Genomic DNA, 23,848 nt, shown 5'->3' with positions numbered 1-23,848 from the left:
AGGGTCTCACCGTGTATTTCTGGCCGGCCTGAAAGTCACCATACAGACCAGGCAGGCCTTAATCCATAGAGACCTACCTGTCTACCTCCAGAGTTCTAGGAGTAAAGGTATGGGCCACCCAGCTGGTTGGTTTGTTTGTTTGAGACAGGTTCTCGTGTAGTTTTGGCAGGCCTTGAACTCCTGACTGTCATCACAGCCACGTACCCTATGCCTGGCTTGTAGTGGAGTCTGGAGCACCAGTGAGAGGATAAACTGATGGAGAGGTAGGTGGTCAGGAATGGGCAAGGGGGGAAGCAAGAGAAATGGCTCTAAGTATGAGAGCCAACAGATTATTCCAGAAGTAGGAGGAAGGAAGCCAGCACTGAGGATATTGGGAAGCTGAAGAACAGCGTTGTTTACAGGAACACTGGGCTTTGGATCTTGGCTAAACCATGTTTCTTCTGGGTGACCTTGGGCTCTAACAGCTGAGTAACCTTGCTGTTAAATGAGCCAAAGTGGTGTCATCGCTCTAAGGACAGGTTACTGTAGGAAGGAAGGTACTGGAGAACTGCCCCCCACAAGGGCATAACAACCATCGGGCAACAGATGGTCAAGCTTTTGGCAGTCCTATGCCCTCCTCACAGACCCCCAGTGTTGGCACCCATTCTGATGTCCCTCTTCCTGCCTGCCAAGGAGCTGGGATCACCTAGAACCCTTGGAGATACCTCCACTCAAGTGCTCTGTCACTACTACCTTGACCACCACAGACACCCATGAGTGTTCTAGCTTCCTGCTGTTGGCTGGAGCTTGGGCCTGAGACCTGGGAGTGAGGCTCAGGGATGCTAGGCCAAGCCTTGAGGGAATGGGAGACCATGTTTATGATCACTTGCTAGTGGTGAGCCCAGCATGGGGATCCTGTTTTAATGGCTGGGGTGAGAAGGCTGGCCTCAGAGATTGGAGACCTGAAGGAGGCAGGAGTCCTGCCCAAAGCCACAGGATTCCAAAGCTGGGTAGGCCTCTCTCCCTCCACTATTGTACATCTCTTTCTGGTCAGCTCCTGTTTGCCTGGTTGGCAGGGTCCCCAGCAGACACATGTGCTTAAGTCAACGGACTCATGGGTAGGGAGGGAGACGTGGAGAGGAATCAGAGGTATGGATACTGGTATATAGCTAGCTTCCAAATCATTTACCCTGGATAAATGGAGAAACTGAGGCACAGAGTTTTGTTTTTCCCCTAAGACACCTGAAGAAACCCAGCCCACATAATTCTGCTGGGACAACCTGCCTTAACATATCGGAGGTCTGCTGAGTGACCCAGGCTGTACTCTGTAACAATCTGACTATCTGCAAACAGGAACCTACACAGAACTCTTCAAAAGGACTGTTTGCCAGCAGTTTTCCTGGAGAGAGCCCAGACAGCCATAAATCAGGCATTGCAGCTACTGGTGCAGTGCAGGGAGCAGGCACCAGGGCACAGCAGATCCTCCATGGTGGCCCTGGCCCTGCAGAGGGAGGGATTTGCCAGCTGATGCTGAGTTGGGCTCAAATATTTCAAACTCAGATCTGAAGGCCAGATTGGCCCCGAGTGCTGCCTATGACATTCCCCACAGCTCAGTGGAAGGAGAGGCTGGAGGAGGGCCTCTGGCCCTGACTTCCAAAGCAGGAGTAAGGGAGACCAGAAGCAGGCTGGGGCTTTGAGCTAGGAAGGGCCAAGTGGGAAAGATCAAAGAGAAGTTGACAGTTCGGGGCAAGACAATGACATAACTCACTGACAAGGTAGCTGGGATGGTATCACAAAGGTCACTTCGTGGATGAAGACCCCTTTTATGGCAGTAGTTGAAAATACCCTGGTGCAGTACAGGGAGCAGACACTGCTGGTCACTGTGATTCCCAACACTACCTGATATGGGGCTCTAGCCAGCCCCATTTTTACCGAAGAGGTAACCCAGGCCTGAGTACCATGCGATGACGGCCTGCAGGGCTCCATCTCAGCACCTGGACAACTTACCTTGCCTCTTCCTGGGTTCCTAGCGCCAGCAGGGAAAGTGTATTGTTCGGAGTTCCTGTTCTAATCACGTATAGTGCCTTGAGTAACATCAGCCCTGAGAAAACAGGTAAAAGGGATGAAGGAAGCCGAGCCCTACGGGGCAGAGAGGAATACCAACCCCATGGTCTGATCTAGATTTAGGGTCTCTGGAGGTAACCAACACCTGGAAAGCCACTCCTGTCCTGGACATGAGAAAAAGCCCAGGGAGGCCACACACCTTGTTTGGCAGGCCTCCCCTTTCCCTGTGGCCTACAGCAGCCAGGCTCTTCCCTTTCCCTCAGCTTTCTCTTGGGATGGAAGGACTGTCTACATGACATGGGGGTAACGCACATTTAGGAACATTCATGATCTACTGGGCATGCAGCTTCTCTGCCAATTCTCCTGGCAATATTTATTTTCAGCATTGATTGTACAGTGAGGAGTATCATAAAGACTCTTATTCAAGCACAGCATGTATCCTGACCACACTAACCCTCCATGCCCTCTCCCCTCCCAACTCTTGACAGCACCTTCCTTCCCCATTTTGCTTCTGCTTCCATGTTATATATAAATGACTTTATATTCTACATAAAGTCTAGGGCCCAGGACTAGAGCGATGTATCAGGGGCTAAGAGCTCACATTGCTTTCCAGAGGACCTGAGTCCATTTCCCAGAACCCACGAGAGGTAGCACAATGGCCTGTAACTCAACCTCCAGGGTTCTCTGGCTTCTGTGGGTATCTACACTAATGTGGACATACTAACACACACACACTATTACAAACAACAAAAATAAACCCTAGGCTGGACAGTGTTGATACACATAATCCCAGCAATTGGGAGACTGGGCCAGACAGATCTTTGAGTTCAAGGCCAGCCTGGTCTACAGAGCGACTTCTAAGGCAGCCAGGGCTACACAGAGAAACCTTGTCTCAAAAAAACAAAAATCAAAAAAACAAAAACAAAAACAAACCCCCAAAAACAAAAACAAAAACAAAAAAAAGAAAAGAAAAACAGTCCTCCAGGTGAGTTCCCAGGAGTGATGGAGCTGGGCCACGTGGCAGCAGCTGGGCCACGTGGCAGCTCTACTTTGAGTTTGCTGTGAAGCCTCCATGTTGCTTTTTCAGAGACACGGTCTCACTGTGTAGCCTTGTCTATACTGGAACTCTCTGTGTAGACCAGACTGGCTTGAACTCCCAGAGATCCACCTGCCTCTATCTCCTGAACACTGAGATTAAAGGCATGTACCACCGTGCCTGGCTTTGCCATACTTTACAATGTTTTTGTAACAGTTTGACATCATTCCCATAGCCAATGGGCGAAAGTCACAGTTTCCTGGGTTTTCCTATCTTCAGTAACAGTATACAACCATCACTGCAATGGATTTTTAAAACTTTTCAACCTTCCAAAGAAACCATAGTTATGGGCTTACCAGAGTTCCTAACAGGGAGAGCTCATCTTTGTGGCTGCATCCCAAGAGCTGGGCGCGGCCTGAAGTAGATTTCAGGAAATTTCAACTTCTAATCAAGAAATCATTTGAGGGTCAGTCTGTGCTTAAGGCCCTGGGCCCCACCTCAGCAACAAATATACAAAAGGAATCTTGGCAGATGAATTATTGCTACCTAGAGGCTAAGGAAGAGGAGTCAAAAGTTTGAGGCTAATATAGGCTACATCATAATACCTTGTCTCCAAATCGAAATCAGTTTTATCAACCCTTAGCACTCGTGTGGATGGCCTGGCCTGGTGGCCACAGCTGCAATTCCAGCCTTGAGGAGGGGGCAAATCCTGGGGCTTACTGACCAGCAAGAAAGTCAAACTGAACCAGCAAACTCCAGGCTCAGTAAGAGACTCCTCAATAAATAATGCAGAGTGACTGAGGAAGACACTCACCATTGACCACTGGCCTCCACAGCCATGTGCACACATGCATACATGCATACAAGCATGCGTGCATGCACACACGTACACACACACACACTTTGGACAGTCTGGCATCTTGGCCCTCATGAACAAGAACCTATATGATCCTGAAGTTTAGCTCATCTGAGGGACTTGGTGGCAGGAGTGCACTTCACCCATGGTGCTTACTGAGAGCCTAAAACAGCCACCCCAACACCATCTATCTCCACATAGCTGGGACACCCCACCACCACCAAGGGGCCAGCCTGAGATATGGTAAAAGGCTCCTTAATATCACCCCAGGCTAGGCAGGGAACACCTGCAGCCTCAGAGGTCAGGGTGGCCTGAGCCACGAATCTGGATCTTCCACACACTCACCAGGACCCTATCTCTCCTTTTTCCCTCTGACACCATCATGGTCCAAGAAGGAGGGGCTAGGCACTCCTCTAGGTCTCAGACATCATAGACACCCACTTACCACCAGTTTTGTCTACTGAGAGTTTTCTCCCCAAGTCCCAGTAGCACCAATGGTTTTGCTGGAACCATTATTTCTCTACTTAAAAAAGGCAGAAACTGAGATCCAGAGAGGAGAGGTGCCTTTGACGCTTAGGCAGGAATGGCAGTGCTGGCGTTCATCTTTGGCTTAGTCTGACCTCAGGGGGAGGTTCTAGATGGCGCAGGAAGCAAGTGTCATAGTCACTGCGGACATTTGGATGCATCTGCCTGTTGTCACCAGGGATCTGCCGAGTAAAGCAAGAAATTGATGCTCATTAGAAATTCTCAGACCTGGGGAAAGAGCCTGCCTAGCATGTGCAGGGCTGAAGGGTCATCTCCAATAGTAGGCTGTGGGGGAGACAGACAGAAAGAATAAGTAGAGGAGGAAGAGGTGGAAGAGAAGAGGGAGGAGGGGAAGAAAGAAATACTCAGAGGATAGATTTTGCTGGATCTTAGGTGCTCTTATTATCCAGAAAGTATTCAAGATGGAAGGGTGGTTGGGGTAGCTTAGTGATAGGATACTTATCTACTGTGCATGAGGCCTTACATCCCATCTGTAGCCCCCACCCCACAGACACACAGACACAGATACACACACACACACACACACACACACACACACGGAGTGGTGAATGATGGTACAAGCCTGTAACTGCAGTACTGATGTCTAAGGGCTTCTATTGCTGTAACCAAACAGCCTGTTCATAAACAAGTTGGAGTTTATTTCAGCTAGGTCTCAGGACATGCTCCTTTGCTGAGGGAAGTCAGGGCCAGAACCTCGAGGCTGCAGCTGATGCAGACGCCATGGAGGAATGCTGTTCACCGGCTTGTCCTCTGCCTCTATGACTTACTTAGTCTGCCTTTTTGTAGATCCCAGGACCACCAGTCCAAGGATGGCGCCACTCACCGTGGGCTGGGCTTACATCAATCACTACAACCTTACTCACAGGCCAATTTTGTAGGAGTATTTCAAGTGAGATATCCCACCATCCATTCACTAACGGTCACTCATGCCCAAATTTTGGGTCTCTCAATACAAGGATCGCCTTCTGCTCTCACAGGCTCATGACCTAGGAAGGGTCAGAAGGTCCAGGGACCATGGACTACAAGACAGATATGCCATTGCCTAGACTGCAGGATGCACACTTAGGAAATGAGCAAGACACACAGCACCAAGGAAGAGACAACATGGAAGACTAACAGGAAGACATCCTGGGCAGAAGGCCAGCTCTCGAGTAGGGCAGTGTGGTCTTCCAGAGCCAGGCTGTGAAATTTCAGATTCTGGTTCTGTATTTGGCGGGTGCTACTCTTTGAATGCTGAGGCTGGGACTGAGAACCTCACGGGTGTGTGTGGTGGTGGTGAGGGGGGTGGGAACAAGCACTCTTCCACTGAGCTGCACTCCATCCGATTCTCGGCCAGTGACTCAGCCACTTTCTGTCCCAGTTGGCTTTCTGCATCCCTGTGGTATCTAAATGAGGTAATATGTGTACACGACTCAGCAGCATGGTCACTTACAGGGTCTGGATGGTTAGCTGACACCGGATGCAAAGGAGCTTCTGCTTTAGGGACACTGGTTCAGAATGGACATCCCTAGGACCACTTTGGAGATTCTGATCTGGGTAATCTGAAGGATCCTGAGACTTGTCACCAACAAGCAGTACTGTGGGATCCTCAAGAAAGTGTTTGGATATATGCGTGCGTGTATGACTCGCTTGGCCAGGAGTCTGCCTTCTTACTTCAGACCTCACTGAGGTGGGGCAGGCTCTCTCATTCTTGCTGCTATGGAGCTAACTCCATGCTGGCTGGCTTGAGAGCTGACGGCTGATTTTCCTGTCTCTGCCTCCCTCCTACTTTGCTGCAGAAGAGCTGGGATTCCAGATTCCCATCACCACATCTCAGACTCTACGTTCAGCTTTGTAAGTATTTCTTTCAATCAAATTTAGATCATCAGGCTCGCCAAGCCATGTTCTCAGACAAGGGATGTGTTTTTAAACTAAGCCAAGCATGGTATCTCACACCTATCATCTCAGCAGTTGAGAGGCTGGAGCAGGAACATGTCAAGTTCCAGGCCCTCTTGGGCTCTGTAGTGAGACCATCTCAAAGCAGTAATAAGAAAAAAATAGAGCTGGAAGAAGTGTCACCCTCTGGTAGAGTCCTTACCAGATCTCAACACCCCCTCCACACACACACCCAATCAGTAATGGTTTCCACCAACTACCCCTCACAGGCAGCAAAGACCTCAATGGCTACTCTGCCTCCTCCTTCCTCCACCACTAACACCTCACAGCCGTAGCTCAAGCGCCCGCTCTGGTACTCTGGTGTGACTAGGTCCCTGGTCCAGGTCTGCCTGGGTCTCCTTTGGTCTTCTGACCTAAGCACTCAGCTCAGGGCTGAAGCGCAGGCTGTGGAAACTTCCTGGCACACATCTTCCACATTGGCATCTCTTGCCTCTGAGCAAGAGCCACAGTGCTGTCGGGCTGTCTCTGTCCTCATACAGCCTGGCTGCAGAGTGACAGGTCAGAGTGTGCTGTCCCAGGAAGGGCAAGCTTCACATCTACCTTGAGCTGCAGAGCCGTGGGTAGCTCTTTATTTTAATGAGACTAATGTATCTGAGGCAATCTTCAAACTTGTGACCAGAGGATCACCTTAAATGTCTGCTCCTCCTGCCTGTCTCCTAACTGCTGGGATGACAGATACCCCAAGCGTGCCCAGCTGACGCGCAGGAGAGGACCAGTTGGGTGGTATCCCAAGCCCCTTCAAAACCCAGTCTTGCTTGCCTCATTGACCTGTCAAACTTGACCACCAGGGATGCAATTTTCTTGTTGTTTTGTTTTGTATAGCTCTGGCTCTCCTGAAACTCACTATGTAGACCAGGCTGGTCTCCCTGCCTCCCAAGTGCTGGGATTAAAGGTATCGATCACTCTCCCCAGCCAAGAATGAACTTTTAATCTAACTATTATTAAATTAATAATTTGAATATCAAAATTAATTATTTCAAGTTCCCACACCTCCCTCTGAACTCTGACATTCTGCTATTCTGGACTGTGGACTTCCTCTGGTATAGAGGGAGCATCAGCGTGCTGTTGACGCTGCTCCCCAGTTCTGCCCCCAGCCCCTCCCCTGCAACCTTGTTAGGCACATTCTTTCTCTGACCTTGGTGTCCTGCTCTGCAAGACCCTGCACACCTGGCAGAGCTGCCGCCAGGACCACCCACGTCAGCAGCCTGGCGGACGAGCAGGCAGGTGCTGACAAGCTGAAGCTGCTTCCTGAATGACTCAGATTTACACTGTGAAAATCAATCGTCCACTTGCCAGTCACTTCTTTGACTTAGGCGTCTCCAGGATGGGGCGTATCAGAAAGCTGACCCCGTCATCATTTTGACTTCCTAACTCATCTGAGAATTCTCCCTCTCCCATGCCTCCCCAAAGGAAACAAAAACCTAAAAGCAGAAACTCCAAAGCCATTTCTCAACGACCCTTGATTCCAGTAAGGTGTCAGAACGACCCACAGAGCAAATTCTCTAGCCAGTGGTCACGAACTGGAGAGGTGCTGGCTCTGCAGGGGCTTCCTGTGAAAGTAGTATATGATGGCAGTCTCACAGTTGAGCGTCCCTGCTCCACAGCCCAAAAAACTGGACTTGGATTCCAATTATACCACATTCAAGCTTTGTGATTTTGGGCAAGTTACTCAACCTCTCTGAGCCTCTGTAAGTATAGTAACAGAATTTACTTCATAGGTTGGATGTATAAAAGGGTAGACATAAGAGCAGAGACTCTGGCTGGAAGTAGAAGCATCGTCTTCAATCCCAGAACTTGGGAGGCATAGGCAGAAGGATAACAAGTTAGAGTCCAGCCTATGCTACATAGAGAGAGTTCAAGGCCAGGCTAAACTATGTAGTAAGATCCTGCTTTAATACCAAACAAGAAGGGCTCAGAGAGTAAGAGCACGAGTGTCCCTCCAAAGGACCCAGGTTCAATTCCCAGCACCTACACGGTAGCTTTCAACCATCTGCAACTCCAGACCCAGGGGACCTTTCACCCTCTTCTGACTTCCACAAACACCAGGCACCTATGCAGTATAGACAAGAATGTGCAGAAGACACTCGGGCACATAAATAATAAAAATAAATCTAAAAAACCAAGTAAGACCCAGAGCTGGGGATGTAGCTCAGAAGTAGAGCACCAGCCAGCTAGCAAGCACAAGGCTTGACTCTTAGTCAGCATAGACAATAAATAAATAAATAAATAAATAAATAAATAAATAAATAAGACCACTTCCCTTTCCATAGACCACACATTGCGTGTGTTGCTGCTTAGCTTCTTGCTCCAGGTAAGGAAAGTACTAAGAGCTGCAGAGGACCCTGATGAGCAACCCCACTGAGTCACTAGATAAAGATCAAACTGCCACGAGGCATCTCAGGACCCATAGTGAGAAAGCCACTCAACCAAACAGCTCCAAACAGTGTTGGAGCTGGGGGTATGGGGTGAGTCAGACTGGTGAATCCACCCACCAGCAACCAGCCTTTGAGGCAGAGAATTCAGCTTCTCTCCCCACGGAGCCCCAGGGCTTCAGAAGTGTGTGCTGGCATGCAGGGTTACTGAGGGCACTAGGCAGGCCAGAGGGGGGAAGGTTGTGGGTGGAGCCATGAAGGGAAGATGAAAACTGCACAGGGTTCTGTCTTTGCAGCTTGCTTCCTAGAGTGTGTAAAGGTGGAGAGGCTGCTAGCTTCTTACTACAAATCAGATCCGAGTCAGGCAAATAGAGGACACATCTTAGAAAGAAGAGGTTATAAGGGACAGGAGGAATGAAGGCTAAGGAAGACAGAAACCAGGGAGAAAGGAAGAGGCACATGCCAGAAGGAAGAGGAGAAGAGGGGAGAGGAGGGGAAGGGGGTGGGGTGGAATAGAGAAAGGAAGGGACACGGGACAGAGTCAGAGGGTGTGGAGTGTGACAGCCACAGGAGAAAACAAACAAGCAGACATAAAATTGCTGAACCCAAAAAGGCGAGTCTACAGGTGGCAGAGTGGATACGGCCTGAGCCTTCGAAAAGGGGACCACACAGGGGCCGGGTGTGGCCCTCCTTCCCCAAGCGCCCACCGGGTGAGGAGGCTGCCCTGCAAAGCCGAGGCTGGGAGCTGTCCACATGCCTGGTGCTGAGATTCTCCTGCAGAGCATTGCTACCACTTTACAAGTCCTTGCTGGGCTCCTGCTGTAGGCAACCATTATTCCGAGCGCCGGTGGAAATCAGCAGTGTATTAAATGGACACGTGCTTCTCCATATAAACCTTACATTGTGTGAGAGAAGACAAGGCACACCTTATTTAGAAGAAAGAGAAAACATGTTATTCTTTGACTCTATACACACGCCATAGCATTTTTGCGTGTGTGTGCACACACACGCAATAGATTTTTGAGGAAGAGAAAAATGCATCTGAGGTAGATACAAAGGCTCACGGGTTCGAGGTCAGTCTCAGCTGTATGAGAGTCTTGGGCCAGTGTAGGCCTCCTGATACTGGAAGGAGGGAGGGAAGGAGAGGTGGGTGAGTAGTTCTGAGTGCTGAAACCCACGTAATGGAAGGAGACAAGTTCCCCTCTGACCTCCATTCACATGCTACGGCATGTGTGTAGCACCTGCACTCACATACACACATGCAGGTAAGTAGGCAAATATATGATGATCTAAATGAGATTTTCCCCATATTCCTGGACATCTGAATACTTGGTCCCCTGTTGGTGGCACCATTTAGGAAGGCTTAGGAGTGTGGCCTTGCTGGAGGAAAAGGTGTCCCCAGGGATGGGCTCTGAGGATTAAAAAACTACACGCCATTCCCACTCATCTCTGCTGCCTGTGGCTTGAGGTGTGAGTGCTCAAGTATTCCTACCTCCCTGATGGACTCCCTGCCCTCCAGGACCACACACCCATGTAAGCCCTTCCCTCTGTAACTCACCCTGAGCATGGTGTTACCACAGCAACAGAAAAGCAGCTTGTGTGAGATGTGATGCTCTTTTTTAAAGAGAAAGAATGCTTGGCTCGCATGAGGGCCTGAATTCAACACTAGAAACATAACCCAGGGTGTGCAGATGCTGGCCACAGGACTCTCAGCAGAAGCTAGTCCTCTCTCGAATCTCAGCTCTAGAAAACTGCCATCCTGGGCTGCAGAGATGGCTCAGCAGTTAAGAGCACTGACTGCTCTTTCAGAGTTCCTGAGTTCAAATCCCAGCAACCACATGGTGGCTCACAACCATCTACCTGTAAGGGGATCCAATGCCCACTTCTGGTGTGTCTGAAGACACCTACCATGTACTCATATACATAAAATAAATAAATCTTTAAAAAAGAAAAGAAAACTGCCACCCCCCTCCTAGGAACTTCTCACTCCCCTGCCCTCAGATATCTGGGCTCTGCTGTGGAGGAGATATAGGTATCTGCAGTACTGCTTAGGTCTAGATGATTTCAGACCCTGGGTTCTATCACTGAGTTAACCCAAATAACACAATCCCTCATTTAGGCCTCAGTTTATATATCTGTAAAATAGGAAGAAGGGTCCCTGCACCATGGAGGGTACCCACTTGTTAATACTTCTGTATTAGCAAGGACAGTGTACTGTGAAATTCTCTGCTATGCACACAGGAGGTGAGTGAGGGGCCTGCTTCTACCAAACCTTCTCCTTCTGACTTGACAGCAATACTGAATGAAAGGAGTGTGTGGGGGGGGTGTTGCGTAGTGCTTGCTGGGAAGGCTGTAGCTTTATCCTTCACTCTGCAAATATGCTTCTGAGGAGCACCATCCACAAGGTCCACTGAACCCTGGCAGAAGCTGCCCCCTGAGCCAAGGGTGAGGCACCACTCTAAGCCCTCACTGTGGGCCACTAGCTCTCTGTCTGAGAGATACCTGAAGCAAGATGTGCTCCAAAGCAAATAAGCTCAGCTACTTCCGCATAGATATTTGGCTCTGGAAGATTCCCAGGGCTCTTTATAATAGCAGACCCTAGAACCACATGTTCTAATAACTCTAGCTAGCATACTTAGTCATGAGAGCCCCACCTCTCACTGTAGTCTAAGCTGGCCTGATCCTCACCATATAGCCCAGACTGATCGTGGACTTATAGTAATCCTCCTGTCTCAGCCTCCCAAATCCAAGAACTAGTAAGTCATCACACCTGGCTTCTCTTTTCCATTTTGTTAGAGGAATATCCATTGAATTTGTTAGCTTTTGTAACTGGGACATAGAAAAAAAAAAGGGAGGGTTCACCTTGGCTTGCAGTTTTGGAGGTTCTTGTGGAGAATCAGTTGGGCCCATCGCTTTGGTGCTGTGTGGCAAGGCAGCATGATGTAGCAAAAAAAAAAAAAAAAAAAAAAAAAACAAACAAAAAAAACCACTCCATTCATGGCCAGGAATAAAAGAAAAATGAAGGGCCAGACATGGTGGTGCACACCTGCAACTCTAGCCCCTCAGCAGGAGGATCAGGAGTTCAAGGCCAGTCTGGGAGACATAGTGTCAAGCTGACTCAGTGAATCAATAAAACTGTCTATAATACCAACACTTGGGAACCCGAGAAAGGAGTGCAAAATGTAAAGATCCTGTCTAAAAAGAAAAAGAGAGAGCATCCTTGGATAGTTTTATGTCAACATGACACAAGTTAGAGTTATCTGACATGAGGGAATCTTAGTTGAGGAAATGCCTCCATGGGTCCAGTTGTAAGGCATTTCCTTAATTAGTGATTGACTGGGGAATAGCACACCTCATGGCCGATGGTGCTATCCCTGGGCTGGTGGTCCTGGGTTCTACTAGAAAGCAGGCTGAGCAAGCCATGGGAAGGGCAAGCCAGGAAGCAGCACCCCTCCATGGCCTCTGCCTCAGCTCCTGCCTCCAGGTTCCTGACTTCCTTCAATGATAGACTATGATGTGGAAGTGTAAGCCAAATAAACCCTTCCCTCCCCAGCTTGTTTATTGGTTATGGTGTTTTATCACAGCCATAGAAACCCTGACTAAGACAGAGAGCAACAGCAAGAGCTACAGAAAGAGCGAGAGAGAGCAAGAGAGGGAGAGGGAGAGGGAGAGGGAGAGGGAGAGGGAGAGGGAGAGAGAGGGAGGAGGAGGAGGAAGGGAGATAGAGAGGAAGGGAGGAGAGAACGGGAGGGGGAAGAAGTTAAAGAGGAGAAAGGGGAAGAGGAGGAAGGAAAGGAGGGAGGAGAGGAAGAAAAGGACCCGGGACTCGCAGCTTTCTTTAGGAGCATGCCCAGAGTTTCTCAATACCTCTGAGCAGGATTTCATTGCTTAAAATCTTCATCTTCCAATGGCTACTCTCTGGAACTAAATCTCTAACGTGGAATATTCAGGATCCAGGTCATACATAGGATGACACATCTTAAGAAGGACCCTGGGACATCCTGGGCCGAGAACTGGGAAGAATTGAGAATTGTCCTGAGGCGACACCTGGAAAAGTGGGCTTACTGGTTTCACTGACGTCATCATCCAATGTGTGCCTATGACACGCAACAGAGGCTTAATAAGCAACTACAGGATGGATGGATAGATGGATATGTTGCCTTGTTCACTGCTAAATGTTAAGAATGCAGAAAGGAAAGAAAAAGTTACTCAAACCTGCAAGGTCTTAGAAAAGAATCACGTGTAGCCTTGGCCGTCCTAGAACTAGCTCTTTAGACCAGGCTGGCTTCAGACTCACAGAGATCATCGGCCTGCCCCTGCCTCCTGAGTGATGGGATTAAAGGCAAGTACCACCACTTCGAAGCAAGAAGAATCATTCTTAGTCCTCTCCTGGTCATACAGTTTGCTAGGGAACTGATCAGAATTAATCCATCCATCCATCCATCCATCCATCCACTCACAATGACAGATTGGGGAGCACACTGGCAGGGATTCATACTGGGGACCTGGAGACCACAGAGCTCCTAGGACACATGGCAGATTGGGAATCATACTGAAGGGATTAGCACTGGGGACCACAGCATCCCAGGAGAGGATAATGACCTACGCTCAGGGTGAAGGGAAGGAGGCCGCTTTCTGAAGGTGAGTCTGAAGGACTGACCAGGGTTCCAGTGTTCATGACAATCTTATAGCCACAAAAGCCACAGCTGGTGCCCCTTAGAAGCCGCATGTTACCTTCACCCCCATTCCTATCATTCATGTGTGCTGTCAACTGCTTGTCAGACTTTTCACCCCAAAGAAGGGCATGTGCATTCTGCAGACAGCTGAAGAGACTCAAAAGAACAAGGATCTAATAGCAAAATTCCAAGCAGGGTGGAAGATAAATGGGGAAGCCATGTGAGTGTAAGGGGGTAGTGGTCTGTATCCAAGCCCCCTCCCCATGATATTCTGCAGTGCCTCACAGGAGCTACTCACCTCAGCCTCTCAACAACACCTGCCTCCTAGCCTTTCTGCCTCCCTGCAAAGAGCAGCATGACTGGACCTTTAAATTGGAAAATGCTTCATCATGTTCTGCTCCATCATGAAAAACTAGAAACTCCTCCCCCTTCCTCCCTAGTGCACTCTCCTTCCAGTAAAACGTGGTTAAAGAGACAGCGCCATCACTTCCGTAGTTATGAGGGTCAGCCTGCAGCCAGGGGCTGGGGATGAAACAGAGGCAAGAAAAGAAACAGGCAGGGTTCTCTTTTAGGGAATCTGTCAGTTTTTATCCTGAGGATCCCCCCCCCAAAAAAAATCCACAGTAAACTGGGGTGCAGTGAGGCTTGAGGTAATTGCCTGGGAGAAGTTCTGATCTGAAGACCCAGAGCTTCTCAATGGGCATTGGAGTGGGGTTCTCTCTGCTTCAGGGAGAGGAGGTTTACAGGGATAAAGAACCTCAAGAAAGCCATTAGACAGGACATGCAGGGGTGGGTCACTTACATACAACCGTAGGTCGCTTCGAGCCCCTGTCATGTGACTCATCCATTCCTCCCCTGTATCGCACAGAGGGACTGCTTGGAAAAGCTACGGAGGTTGGAACCTCCCGACTCTGTAAGGCATAGATTAATCCTTCCCAGCCAAGTAGACGCTGTCCCTGGTGCTGAAGCGAGCGGCATAGGAGGCTCCACTAACACTGCATTTGACCAGAAAAACAAACCAAGAACAAGCCATATAACAAAGCAAGGGCTCCAATTCTAAGCCCCTCCGCCGCCTCCGCCTTTTTACCTGAAACCTCAATAGGGCTCATGATGGAGGTCGGTAGACTTTGGTTCTGAGAAACCACCCCACCACTTCCTCGGAGCATAAGGGGGGATGCCCATGGCAGTATTGGTTTCTCTATTGTGGAAATAGGAGTGAGATGACAAGATGAAACAGAAAAATGGGGCAAGGAAGGGAGAAAGCCAAACTTCTCAGGTGAGGAGAAAGTGCGTACTATTCCGGCTGACAATATGTGGGTTCTCCTCCCCAAATTCAGCCGTAGATCTCCTAAGTTTGAAGTGCCTAGGGGGTGCATGGGACCTTGGAGTTGCATCTTGTCTCTTGTACACAAGGGAAAACCAAACATAGAACACAATTTGTACAAGGTCATCCAGCCAGCGAAGCACAGAGCTAACCCCACCCTCCGTTCTGTTTGCAGAACCTGGCTTGGGTGTTGGGTATCTTGCTGCCTACTCAGGGACCCCCTGCTTCTTCGCAGACAGTTTTCCTTGCTGGCAAGATGCAGACTCCACTTTCCAGTCGTGGCCACTGGAGTTTTTAGAGAGCACCAAGTTCCTCTCACCCAGCGCTCCTTTTCTCCTTCTGCAGTGTTTCCCATTTTCCCTCAGGGGAGCTCTGCAGTCCTTTCAAACTCTACGTTCCCCCAGCCCCCACCCCGAAGCCAGCTGTACAGTTCCTTAAGCCCCTCTGGGTGGCCGGTGGCCGGTGGCCGCTGTAGTATCGGGAACACTGCACCTCCAGCTAGGCGGTCCTCATCTATCCTCAGTGATGTCCATCATGCAACCCCATACAGAATCCCTTCCTTGGTGGTTGCAGTCTGCTCTCCTCATCTCAAGGTCCTCTCTAACTATTTAGGGAACCCTTTGTTGCTTCTCAAGCGGGGGTGTCCTCTCATAGTAATCACTGCAGAGTCCCCACTGCTTCAACCCGAAGGCGCCTTGCCCCATCAGTTCTGCAGTCCTCTCCCTATTTCGAGTGCCCTCTCTTATTCTGAGGGTCTTATTCTGACTAATAGGGTCCTCTGACATGCACCTGGAGGTATGCACTTGTCCGCTCCGGAAGTCCTTTACTCCTTGATCTGACCTCGGGAGGCTCCACTGATGGTGCGTCGATTCCCCTTCACTCCTGGGTCCCCCCCCCGCCCCGCCCCTCTCACTGCGGAGAAGCCGGTCGGCCCAGGGCCGCGGGGGAGGAGGTGGAGAGGGCGGGGCCCTCCTCCCCAGCCCCCTACTGCCGAGGGGCCGGACCGGGCCACCGCGGATATAAAAGAGCCGGCGTCCCAGAGCTGCCGCAGTGCTGCCCGCCCCGTCCCGGCCCCGCACTCCCGCTCCGCCGGCGGCCGCACCTGCTCCGGCCATGATGAGCTTCGGCAGCGCCGATGCGCTGCTGGGCGCCCCGTTCGCACCGCTGCACGGAGGAGGCAGCCTGCACTACGCGCTGAGCCGCAAGGCAGGCGCGGGCGGCACGCGCTCCGCGGCCGGCTCCTCCAGCGGCTTCCACTCGTGGGCGCGGACGTCCGTAAGCTCCGTGTCCGCCTCGCCCAGCCGCTTCCGCGCCGCCGGCGCCGCTTCGAGCACCGACTCGCTAGACACCCTAAGCAACGGCCCAGAGGGCTGCGTGGTGGCGGCGGTGGCGGCGCGCAGCGAGAAGGAGCAGCTGCAGGCTCTGAACGACCGCTTCGCGGGCTACATAGATAAGGTGAGGCAGCTCGAGGCGCACAACCGCAGCCTGGAGGGCGAGGCGGCGGCGCTGCGGCAGCAGCAAGCCGGCCGCGCCGCCATGGGCGAGCTGTACGAGCGCGAGGTGCGCGAGATGCGCGGCGCTGTGCTGCGCCTGGGGGCGGCGCGCGGGCAGCTGCGCCTGGAGCAGGAGCACTTGCTGGAGGACATCGCGCACGTCCGCCAGCGGCTGGACGAGGAGGCCCGGCAGCGCGAGGAGGCGGAGGCGGCGGCGCGCGCCCTAGCACGCTTCGCGCAAGAGGCGGAAGCGGCGCGCGTGGAGCTGCAGAAGAAGGCGCAGGCGCTGCAGGAGGAGTGCGGCTACCTGCGGCGCCACCACCAGGAGGAGGTGGGCGAGCTGCTCGGTCAGATCCAGGGCTGCGGTGCCGCGCAGGCGCAGGCTCAGGCCGAGGCTCGCGACGCCCTCAAGTGCGACGTGACGTCGGCCCTGCGGGAGATCCGCGCGCAGCTCGAAGGCCACGCAGTGCAGAGCACGCTGCAGTCCGAGGAGTGGTTCCGAGGTGCGCGGGAGCGCGGGGTGGGAAAGGGTCGCCCCCTCCTGGCGGGGCAGTGAGCAGCCTGTAGGACGACGAGGAGCAGGACAGTAGAGGACTCCTCTCCTCTTGGAAATAGCTGGACCCTTTGTGAAGTGCATGCCACCTGATAAAGTAGTGGTTTTACTCTGACCCTCCCTTGGGGCACCCCAACTCTGGGTTTTCCTTTAGTTGCCACCTCCACACACTGACTGACCCCAGATTCAGACTGGTCTCCCATCTGAGACAGAGCAAGTCCCTTCTAGACCCAGGTATCAGATATGCAGCAAGCTGCTTGACATGCCAACTTTGCCCACCCTTTCTTGCACCCTGCAAAATGGGTGGAACAGGAGTATTCGGCTGACACCTACCAGGCTTTGTCTCACTACTTGCTCAGGGCACAGTGTCTCACATTCTAGTAATCTGCTGTGTACGATGAAAGCCATTCATTTTCACCCCTTTACAAGCCAGTATGGAACCAGCATGTGGACCTCATGACTGCAAATGGCCAAGGCAGTCTTTGTGTTATTTAATATCCCCTTCCTCTTTCCCAAAATTGACAGGGGTTCTGAGTCAGCTAGACTGCAGTTGCCCTGAAACTCTGCCCAGTAGCTGCAGGGTGACCTTGACTACCATTGGCCTTCTCTTGTTCTCGTTTCTTTTGGGATTGGGGCATAAAGTAGCTGGGCTTCTTAGTGTCAGCTGCAGAATTATTCCTGAAATCATCTGTAAACCCATGCATTGTTCTTGAGGCTAGTGTAGAGCATCGGTGCTTTCCAAGGTGTCTGATCCCTAATAGCTAAGAATCCTCGATTGTTTTTTTAGTCTTTAGTAACAGCAGGGAAAGCCAGGAATGCTGCGATTCGGATGATTGGAATTTCCCTTTTAATGTTCCACGCCTTTGCAGTGGCAGTGCCCTTCCCCCATCTCTGCAGCAAGGCTCCTCCCAGAGGGGACCTCTTCTCTTCTTTTAGGTTTGCCCTTCACCCAAGCAGAGCATGCCAGGATATATGTTCCCACAAGCGGGCCTCTTTCTTTCTACCAAGACTCAGTTCTTGGATGCAGGATGTTCACTTTCTGGAGATTAAGACCAATTTCTGATTTCCACTGGCCTGGACAAGATCTGAGAACCAGGTGCCAGTTGGTGGCAGAGGCTGCATTGGCTCTAGAGCTGCTGTGCTTGACAAGGAAGTCAGAAGAGGACGGGACAGAGGGCTGATACACGGGCCTGTGCTTCCTATGACCTTGGACTCTGCAGAAATCTGCAATGAAGTTACCATGGCTACATTGTAACTGATCCCTCACAGTGTTCATACCTGGAGAAGTTGCAGGAATATTAACTTCTTCTGCAAGCCTTCCTAAGCTCAGCTTTAGGCCTCATGCTAACTCACCCGAACCCCTCAGTGCAGTCTGCTGACCCTCTGTTAAGGAGCTCTACCAGGCACTGGAACCACGAATGGGGGCTTCCTATCTCCTGTGGTTTATGGATCAAGTCGAGGGAGACACGGTCTGTTTTTTGAAGCTAGATAGACTAAATTTGAATCCTGCCACTCACTAGCAGGGTGGCTTTGGGAGCATCATAGGAAAGGGTGGATTAAACATCCTGGCACTCAGTAGGTCTTCAACCCATGCATGCCATTTTTCAGATCTAAGCATTGCAACCCTAGTTCATATGTTGCTAACCCTGGGTCCTGATTCCTTCCCTATTTAGTGAGGTTGGATCGACTCTCAGAGGCAGCTAAAGTGAACACAGATGCTATGCGCTCGGCCCAAGAGGAGATAACCGAGTACCGGCGGCAGCTGCAGGCCAGGACCACAGAGTTGGAGGCGCTGAAAAGCACCAAGGAGTCACTGGAGAGGCAGCGCTCTGAGCTAGAGGACCGTCACCAGGCAGACATTGCCTCCTACCAGGTGAGCAGAGGGGAGGGTGACTCAGTTGCTTTCTTAGAGCAGGACCCTGGTCTCTGGTCAGACATCACATTTTTTTGTTGTGTGACCTGGGGAGTTATCTGCCTACCTGAACTAAATTCCCTCTCTGGCATGAAAAGAAGAAAATCAGCAAAAACCTCTGCTTTGCAGAGCTTTGAAGCTCTAAGGAATTTAGAGTGCTCAGCAGCCTTGGGGACACGGCTCAGTGGCCGAGTGCATGAGGGCCTGGGCTCCATCCTAGCACCTACTAAACAATTCACTACTTAAGTATAAGTGCTCAGCATAGTCTTGGTTAGAGTAGGCAGTCTAGTTACCAGTGTCAGTGAGTGTGGCCTGGGCATAGCTTTGGAAGATTTCTTCAGTCAAAAACAGTCCGGGGAAAAGAGTGTCATTTTCCCTTTAATCCCAGCACTTGGGAGGCAGAGGCAGATGGATTTCCTTCTTTCTTTCTTTTTTTCTTTCTTTCTTTCTTTCTTTCTTTCTTTCTTTCTTTATTTATTTATTTATTTATTTTCTTCTTTGAGACAGGGTTTCTATGTGTATCCTGGCTGTCCTGGAACTCACTCTGTAGACCAGGCTGGCCTCGAACTCAGAAACCCATCTGCCTCTGCCTCCCAAGTGCTGGGACTAAAGGCGTGCACCACCATCGCCCGGCCAGCAGGCGGATTTCTGAGTTCGAGGCCAGCCTGGTCTACAGAGTGAGTTCCAGGACAGCCAGGGCTACACAGAGAAACCTTGTCTCAAAAAACAAAACAAACAAAAAGAAAAATGAAGAGTGTCATTTTCCTAGCGCCTGATAAACAAGTAAATGTGGTAGCTGCAGAGACACTGGCGGCTCGAGGAATCTGACGGAGTCAGTAAAGGGCCATTGTGATGGGTCACTTTAAGGCTTCTCCGCTTCCTGATGCTGTGACCTGTCCATACAGGTTCTCATGCTGTGGTGACTCCCAGCCATAAAATTATTTTCATTACTATTTCATAACCGCAATTTTACTAGTTATGATTCACAATGTAAATATTTTTTTGAGAAAGAGGTTTGCTAAAACCCAGCGAACAGGTTGAGAACCACTGCTTTAAACAACGCTCCAGAGAAGTTTCATCTGTATTCAGTATGCTTCTGGGTATCCTCTGGCTTGCCAGGTAATCAAATAGTGGATACTTGCCAAGCATTGACACTTTCGGGCACTTTTGAAAAGAACAGTGAAGTAGCTAAGACTGCTGTCACCCCAGGTAGCCCTGTGGCGTGTGCTACCCTGCTACATCTCAACCCTTCAGGAAACATTTTTTAAGACATCTGTAAAAATTTACCCATCATTCTGACTGAGCTAGTATCTGTGTTATATTTCATTCCAGATCTTTCCTCAATCTGAGACTTTGCTCCAGATTTTTCTATGACAGTACATGAGCACAATGAAATTTTGACAGGTTGGGGCTTTGTCCCCAGCCAGGTGGCTGAGCAGGGTAGCCCCAGCTGACCTGGAACTGAGGGCCAGGTACTGGATGGCAGGTGACTTTCCTGATCTGTCTTCCCCAGGATGCTATTCAACAGCTGGACAGTGAGCTGAGAAACACCAAGTGGGAGATGGCTGCGCAGCTCCGAGAGTACCAGGACCTGCTCAATGTCAAGATGGCCCTGGATATTGAGATTGCAGCTTACAGGTGAGATGGCCCAGGAGCTTTGAGGCAGTGTGGAGCTCTGAGTCCCCATAAAGTACTAAGCCTTCAGTTTCAGGCTGTGTTTGGGTAGCTGCCTATGTTTTAGAGACAAAAGTTGTTTTGGTTTTTATTTTGTTTTTTAAAACAGATCTTACTGTGTAGTCCCCTGAGGCCTTGAACTCACAGTGTAGACCAGGTTGGTCTCTACAGCATGAAGACCCACATAGCACTGCTTCCCAAGTGTTGGGATTAAAGGTGTTTGTCACCACAACCTAGCTAAAGACAAAAGTATTTCTGTTTAATTTTTATTTTGTGTGTGTATGTGTGTGCACACTTGTGTGCAGACACACATGGGTCAGAGGACAACTCTATAGAGTCTCTCCTCCCACCTTTACATGGGCTTTGAAGGTTGAATTCAGGCACTGAGGCCTGTGCAGCAAGCCTCTCTACCCACCTAGCCATCTTACCAGCCAAAAGTATTTCAGTTGTGAGCCTTAACCTTTAATAACTCAGCTGTCCCTCCAGTCCTAATTATAGTACAATATATTTTAATGGTGTATGATCAGCGAGATGGTTCAGTGGGCAAAGGCACTTGCTATATAAGCCTGAGGGCCCAAGTTGGATCAGCAGATTCTACCGGAGAGAGCTTTGATTCCTGAAAGCTGTCTATAACCTCTCTCACACTGTGGCACACATGCACCCACAGCCATGCATGCTCACAATAAAGTAAGAAAAAAAGTTTTAAAAGCTGTATCTTACATTGGCCATTAACGATTTTAAAGGAACATTTTAGTGGTGTTAAATACATTTGCATATATTTGCATACACAACACTCATCTCCCTCCATCCCAAATTTAACTGTGTACTCCTCACAGGACCTTCATCATTCTGTCCCCAGCCCCTGACAACTGTTCTACTTTGAGAGAGGCAGAAATCTGGAAGCTGACTTTGTTTTAAGTACAGTATGTGGCCGGGCAGTGGTGGCACATGCCTTTAATCCCAGCACTTGGGAGGCAGAGGCAGGCGGATTTCTGAGTTCGAGAGTTCGAGGCTAGCCTGGTCTATAGAGTGAGTTCCAGGACAGCCAGGGCTACACAGAGAAACCCTGTCTCGAAAAAAACAAACAAACAAAAAAAGTACAGTGTGTGTGTGTGTGTGGGGGGGGTATATGCGTGTATCTGTCTGTGTATGTGTGTCTGTGTATGTGTGTGTCTGTACCTGCATGCACACACATTCTCCTTCTTCCACGTGGTTCCCGGGAATCAAACTTACCAAGTCCTTGGGCTCAAAGGTCAGTGTGTTTACCCAGTAACCACCCAGTGTTTACCCAGTGAGCTACCTCATTGGCTCAGGAGTGACTTGTTATCTTTCTGACGGTGACTTACAGTTTAAAGACCCTTCTCTACCCCCAACTCAGCTAGTCAGAGACTTGCTTTGGAGGAAAAGAGGTGCTTAGATAGTCAGATACTATTATAGCCCCACCCTTTGGAAGAAGGCTTGCTGGGCCTTCTTTACTTGTGGAAATAAATGGAGACAACAGAAACAACATCCAAACCATGGGTTGATGGGAGCTCAGCAAGTCCTGTTTACAAGGTAATCCAACTGACACAGGTTCTGCTGGAGTCCCCAAAGATGAGATGTCACAGCCTAGCAGGGCTGACATCCCAAAGGCCTCTTCTGGTTGGTGGTCCTTGGCTGCCCACCTCCTGGCTCGGCTCTAACCTTGCTACCCAGTGTTGTACAGTAGCCAAGGTTCGGAGTGATCCTAGAGGTAGAAAGACAGGCCCTGCCCCAGGCTGTAGATTAAGATCTGCAGTTTAACAAGATCCAGGGTAATTTGTAAGCTGTTAAATTTGGAAACCACTGTTCTAGGGGAAACCCCTATGCTTCTGGTAAGCAGCCACCCCATGCCCCGCCAAACCCTTAAAAGTCATTCTCTCTCAGAAACAGCCCTCTGAGGTAAGGACTCTAGTGATCAGATTTTTACCAATGAGGAAATGGAGGCCTTAAGTCTGGGTAGCTTGGATAAGATCACCATCTAGTAAGTAGCTAAGTGAGAGGAGAATCCCAAAGAATGGCTACAAAAGGAGACAGGACACTCTAAATGTCAATTTAGCCTAAATGTGTACATGTGGCCTTCTGTGTTCCCTTCAGTCATGGGAAGGACATGCCTTTTATGTTATTGTGTGTGTGCAGGGTTGTGTGTACAGTGTGCGTGTAGAGGTTATGCACAACATTCAAGAGTCATTCTCTCTCTCCAAACCCAGGGACTCATACATACTGGACCAGCAATATGCCACCGAGCTATAACTCTAGACTTCCAACTTTCTTTTGAATTTTTCTTTTTAGAGGAATGGGATTGTTTGAGACAGGGTTTCTCTGTGTAGTCCTGGTTGTCCTGGAACTTGCTTTGTAGACCAGGCTAACCTCTAACAGAGGTCCACCTGTTTCTGCCTCCCAGATGCTGGGATTAAAGGCGTGTGCCACCATGCCTGTCTTGAATTAGGTGTTAGTTGAGTGACACTAAGTGTAAGTTTTGTCAGCATAGGGTTTTTCTGTTGAGGACCATTCTTTAGGGAGAAATTTCCTCCCATAAGCAGCAATGCAGCCCCCATGAGGGCCAGGCTTTGTAGGAGGCCGCCACTGGAACACTTCATGAAATAACTTTCTCCATTCTCAAAGTGCTTCCTGCCAAGGCTGTGACTCAGGGCAGAGTGTGTGGTAGCATGACTCCATCCCAACACCATAGAAAATAAGTAAGTTCAAAATGTCTACTAGTAATGAAAATGAAAACCCTGAAAAAAGAAAGAACAGTAGAGAAGAAAAGGAAGCAAGGGGAAGAAGGTGGGATTTCTGCCGTTGCTTCATCACCGCGCTGTCCCTGGGGGCACTGCGGCTCCAGAGAGCCAGCGAGAGTCCAGCTCCGAGTTAATGCTGTGTCCTTTTCTCCTTCTGTAGGAAGCTCTTGGAAGGCGAAGAGTGTCGGATTGGCTTTGGTCCGAGTCCCTTCTCTCTTACCGAAGGACTCCCGAAAATTCCTTCCACATCTACTCACATAAAAGTCAAAAGCGAAGAAAAGATAAAAGTAGTAGAAAAATCAGAGAAGGAAACTGTAATCGTAGAGGAACAGACAGAAGAGATCCAGGTGACGGAAGAAGTGACAGAAGAGGAGGACAAAGAGGCCCAAGGTGAGGAAGGAGAAGAAGCAGAAGAGGGAGGAGAAGAAGCAACTACATCTCCCCCTGCAGAAGAGGCTGCATCTCCAGAAGAAGAGGCCAAGTCTCCTGTGAAAGAAGAGGCCAAATCACCAGCTGAGCCCAAGTCACCAGCTGAGGTCAAATCTCCAGCTACAGTGAAGTCCCCAGGTGAGGCCAAGTCACCAGCTGAGGTCAAATCTCCAGCTGCAGTGAAGTCACCAGCTGAGGCCAAATCTCCAGCTGCAGTGAAGTCCCCAGGTGAGGCCAAGT

General features: G+C 50.1%; 1 protein-coding gene across 1 annotated transcript in view; it reads left to right on the top strand.

The window, feature by feature from the left end:
* Nucleotides 1-15,901: 15,901 nt before the first annotated feature.
* Nucleotides 15,902-23,848, top strand: part of Nefh (neurofilament heavy) — a 9,600-nt gene continuing 1,653 nt past the window's right edge. Inside the window, 5 exon segments of the mRNA XM_028758021.1 lie at nt 15,902-16,784; nt 18,508-18,707; nt 20,260-20,384; nt 23,340-23,845; nt 23,848. The exon segment at nt 23,848 is cut by the window's right edge and continues 1,653 nt beyond it. Coding sequence (XP_028613854.1) covers nt 15,902-16,784; nt 18,508-18,707; nt 20,260-20,384; nt 23,340-23,845; nt 23,848 — 1,715 coding nt within the window.

This window comes from Grammomys surdaster, unplaced genomic scaffold (genome assembly GCF_004785775.1).
Source record: "Grammomys surdaster isolate TR1022 unplaced genomic scaffold, NIH_TR_1.0 126187, whole genome shotgun sequence".
NCBI lineage: Eukaryota > Metazoa > Chordata > Mammalia > Rodentia > Muridae > Grammomys > Grammomys surdaster.
This window is presented reverse-complemented; position numbering and strand designations above follow the sequence as displayed.